General features: G+C 39.5%; 1 protein-coding gene across 1 annotated transcript in view; it reads left to right on the forward strand.

Moving 5' to 3' along the window:
• Window positions 1–801: 801 nt before the first annotated feature.
• MCPH1 (microcephalin 1) overlaps window positions 802–5,001 on the forward strand; it is a 324,796-nt gene continuing 320,596 nt past the window's right edge. The window contains exon 1 of the mRNA XM_035894170.1: window positions 802–937. Coding sequence (XP_035750063.1) covers window positions 802–937 — 136 coding nt within the window. The remainder of the gene's footprint in view (window positions 938–5,001) is intronic.

A 5,001-nucleotide genomic window follows, 5' to 3' on the forward strand; every position in this document is an offset into this window, starting at 1 on the left:
CTCAGATGTGGGGAGCTCTTGTACAGGATGGGTAACAGGTTGGGCAAGAGTTTATGGGTCAGAATCAGAGAAGAGGTCAGTGAAGGTGACATCATGGTGGGACCGTGCTACAGATCACACAATCCAAGTGAGAAAGTGGACAACACTTCTCATTAAAAAAAAAAAAACAAAAAAACAACTTTACACAACTCAAGAAAGTCTCTGGATCACGGAATCTACTCCTTAACAGGGGTCTTTAACCTCCCTGACACCCACTGAAGGACAAAATGGCAGGATGCAAGCAATCCAGGGAATTTCTGGAGGCTGTCAATGGAAGCCTTGTCTGTAGTGACCATGAAATAATGAAGCTGAAAATCCTGTGGGGATTGAGGAAGGCAAGTACCAGAGCACAGACCCTGGGTTTTAGGAGAGCTGACTTTGGCTTATTCAAGAGCTGGTAAGTGGGATCACATGGGAGGCAGCCTGGAAACACAAAGGAGCTCAGGAAAGCTTCCACATCTGTGAGGACAACCTTCTCCAGGTGCAAGGTATTCAGGAAGATGAGCAGACTTATCAGGACACCAGCTTGACTAATCAGGGAATTTGTAATTAAGCTCCAGTGCAAAAAGGCAGCACAAGAGGTAGAAGCAGAGACAGACCACAGAAGAGGAATTTAGAGGTACTCTTAGGTGATCTCAGGAAAACCAAGGCTTGCCTAGACTTGTTGTGCTTGAGGGACAACAAGGGCAAAAAGAGCTTCTATTGAAACTTTGGGAGTAAAAACTTAAAAAATAAAAACTTTGGACCAATGAAAATTTGGGCATGTTGCTCAAAGGGGTGGGTGATTTAGTGACAGCAGACACAGATAATGTTGTGAGCAATCAACAAACTCCTACACTGGAAGAAGTCTCGGAGGAGATGGGTACAAGCGACGTGTTCATGAAGCTCAAGGGAGAATGTAGGGAGTGACTACAGCTGCTGAAAATATAGTTTAACTTATCTCAACACAAAGGGGACCAGACTTTGTTTTAAATAAATGGTTATATCAGTTGAGTGGATCAACTGGTTGTGTAAATGGTTTTCCCAATGTTAATAGTTTCCTAGAGTTAATTAAAAGAGTGTGAATATCTTCCTGAGTCAGCCAGATCAGCAAGGGAGAAGTATAGGTGTGTCTCAGTCCAAGACAGAGTATAAAAACTGAACAACAGCCAAAGGAACTTTGAAGAGAGCAGCAGATCTGTGCTGGCTTCAATCCGCATATTCCTTCCTGGCAATGGCGGACAACCAGCATTGTGGCGGTGCTCATATAGATACTGGCAATGGGAATCACATTTGCATCATGATCCAAGTGTATATTGCAAGTGCTATATTCTGCCAAGTGTAGTCTATAGCAATTTCAATACATTACTGTGTCACTCTGCTAAATCAAATCCCATGTAATATATAAAAATAGGTAAATTTGGTATTAATAATTGGTAGAATATCTCAATGAACCTGGTCAGAGAATATTGGATTCTGACAAAGGCCCTCAATGGCATCTTTGCCCTAGCCCTCATCAACATCTTCCAGGCCTCTGTGCTTAGCAAAAAGGTTTAAGGAGTTCAAGAAAAAAAAAATTGTTATGCTGGAGCAAGTTCAGCTGGGGGGGTCAAAAAGATGGTTTGGGCCAGCGCACTTGCTCTGTGAGGAGAGGCTGAGGGAGCTGGGCTTGTTTAGTCTGGAGAAGAGATGGCTTCTGAAGGACCTAACCGCAGGCCCCAGTGCCTACAGAAAGGGTGTTGATGAGATGGAGCCAAGTTCTTCCCTCTAGTGCATAGTGGGAGGATGAGAAGCCAAGGTCATATATCAAAACAAGAGAGGTTCAGACAAAGTATAAAGAAAAGCTTTTTCACAAGGACAGCCCAGCAGCAGAGCAGGTTGCCCAGACAGACTGTGCTGGGTCTATCCTTTTTTTTTAAAATGCTGAGACACCTCATTTGATCCCACAGGTGGCCCTTCTTTGAGCAGGAGGTTGGGTGAGAGACCTCCTGAGGTTCCTTTCACCCTGAGTGAGTCTGTGATCTTATTGACTAAGGATACATGAAATAATGAGAAAATAAAACATGATACTAGACACTCCCTCTTCCTAGAAACCTTAAGGGGTGTCCTGAGCCAGCAATTATGTTTGCATTTTATGCTTAATAACCTTTCTTCCCTGAATTAGTCTAATTAATGTATACCTTCTGTGTTAAGACTGTCATGACTATTCTGTGGCAATAGCATTAAAGGCTCTTGAAGTAGCCTGTTTGCAGCCCACTGCCTGCCTATTTATTTGAGGTCCCTTTTTTATTATGAGAAACTGTAATTAATTGTTCCTTATTCCTGTTCTCAATGCCATTTATGATTTTCTTGATGGATTTTTTTTTTAATTTTTATTTTCTAATTCTCAGTCACCTCAAAGTTGAAGAGTCCTGATCAATTCAATAGCTTTGAACATAACTCTGGCCCTTCTCTGAACCTTTGCTTAGCTTTACTATAAACTTTTTTGAAAAGGTGGTGATGAGGACAACCAGATCTGTGCACAGTATTCAGGATTTGGGTAAATGTACACAGCAACATAATGATGTTTCTTGATTTGTTCTCTATCCTTTATTAATAATTCCTAGCTTGCTTATTTGTCTGCTACAGAACACTATGTTGTTGTAAGATGCTTTCATAGAATTATCCATAACAATGATTTCTCCTCTGAGTGGTAATAGCTAATTTAGAAGCTATCACTGTATATACATACTTAGGCTTGTTTTTCTCCAGGTGCATTACTTTGCATTTATCAACACTGGATTCATCCACCACTTTATCACCCAGCCACTCAGCATTATGAGACTCTTCCTTAACTCTCTTCAGCTGGCTTTGAATTTTAATACCCAGAAAAATGTTAAGGTATCAGGAAACCTGTCACCTCGCTGAGTATCTTCTTTTCCAGACAAATGAGTACACTGAACTGCACAGGTCCCAGCATAGTACACCATTGTATTTCACTGGTAACTCCCCATCTCAGCTTTTCCTTTAATTTCCTTTTAAACAGCTCCCTCATAATTATAATTCCTCTTTATGAAGCTTGAATTGTGGAAGAAGTTCTAGGAGGAGTTTTACTCCTAGAAAAAAGTTGCATTTGAAGTCATGGTTGTCACCATCACCGCGGCTCTTAGGATTCCACAAAGCCAGTTTATTTAACAGCACTTGTGTAACAGAACTTACTTTCACCCTTGGATCAGTCTTTCCTCCTCTGCCGTTTGTAAATGGATTTTGCCCTGCTGTTAGGGTGTTCTCTTGAGTGTGTTTCTCCCATCACGTTTCTGATTCTCTATGTGCCCATATCATTTTAGCCCCACCTTATTTTTAGACTTCTGGCACTTATCAAGGCATCTTGTCTTATCCTGGTTCTCTATTTTTATGTGTCCTCTTTAAAAAGGTCTTTGATTTGTTGAGACTGCACTTTGACTGTATCTTACCTGAATTTTATTCATACCTGCCACATTTGTGGCAGGTGAGATGTATAGAGTTATGATAAGCCATAGGATACCACGAGCATGATCCTGTGTGCAGCATGGGAGTATCACGCTTCTTGAAGCCTAATCCCTGCCAGTTCTCCTGCCCCCTGAAAGTCCGTCTCTGCATTGCTAATTCCTTGGAGTTGTCTTACCAGCACAACTGACTTCATAATGCACACACAAAAAGAAAATATAAACAATACAAACATGTAGGAAGATTGATTTCTAGGGCTAAGGGAAATCTGCAGGCAATGGGGCACACTGGGCCTTTTAGACAATCTCTGGGAACTGACTGGAGTTGCACAAGTTGGAAATTGCCTCATCAGTTAAAATACGGCATTATACTGCAGTATGCCTGATATTCTTTCTCAGGATTACACTAAAATATTTCTATACACAAAATCACTTCATGTTGTCATTCTCATAGTGTAGAGTCAAACATTACAAGGGCACCAGGACTCTTCTGTTTTGCTCTGGGGAAAAGCAGGTATAAAAGGGAAAATGACCCTTAGAGCATGACAGGAACTATCTTTATCTTCACCAGCTGGGGATCTTATCGACCTTTAGGAAGAGCAAAATTAGATTATTCTCTACTGAGAAAAAAAAAAAAATAAATCATTCCATCGTGATCCAAACACCCAGCTTTCATCTGCAACAGATTTAGAATTTTTGCCCCAATGTGGAATTAAATTGAATTCATAAAACAAATGTTTAGAGTGGAAGCCACCATTTTATAATTGTATTTGGGAATACTCAGTGCATTCAAGCCCAGTCCTTTGGGAGTAAAAATGACAATGAATCAGGCAGCTCAGTGCCTAATAAAATATCCTTTCCCAAAACTGATACTTCCTTCAGTTGCTATTAAAGACAAAGTGTCTAAAGGAAAGAGATGCTATCTCACAGCACAAAATGTTTTACATATTGTAAAATAAGACTAAAATGAAGTACCATAAGCATTGTTATAATGTGGGACAATTTCATGTAAATAAGTGAAACAAGGAAAATAATCTCTACAGAATCTTGTTTTATTGGCTTTTCTGGAAGTTCAAGCTTTTCCATGAAAATACATAACAAATTTTCAGAAAAAATAAATCAGATAATTTGCAATTTATTAGTGTTTATACAGAGCAATATTTGTTCACAGGTTTTTAAGTGATTTCCCTCCCAAGCAGTCTGTAAAATGCACCTGAAGATAAGTTAGAAGCCAAGTCAAAGTATTTTTTTTTTTTTTTTTTTTTTTTTTTGTGGAGAGGAAGAATCATCATTGTTGTTATGACAGTGTGACATCTCAAATTAGCTTTACTTTACTGATGCTTCCAGTGTTGATCAGCAATTGTTCCTTTTAAAAAGAAGTACAAACAACAGAAAGAAAAGTATAACCAGCACTTTACAGAACATATGTATCGATGGGAGGTTTTAAAATATACATGACAGAAGATAATCTCTATTACATAATTAGCATTGTAAAAGGTCCCAGTTGCTTTTTCAACCC

Source organism: Egretta garzetta, unplaced genomic scaffold (assembly GCF_000687185.1).
Source record: "Egretta garzetta isolate BGI_Z169 unplaced genomic scaffold, ASM68718v1 scaffold415, whole genome shotgun sequence".
Classification (NCBI taxonomy): Eukaryota; Metazoa; Chordata; class Aves; order Pelecaniformes; family Ardeidae; genus Egretta; species Egretta garzetta.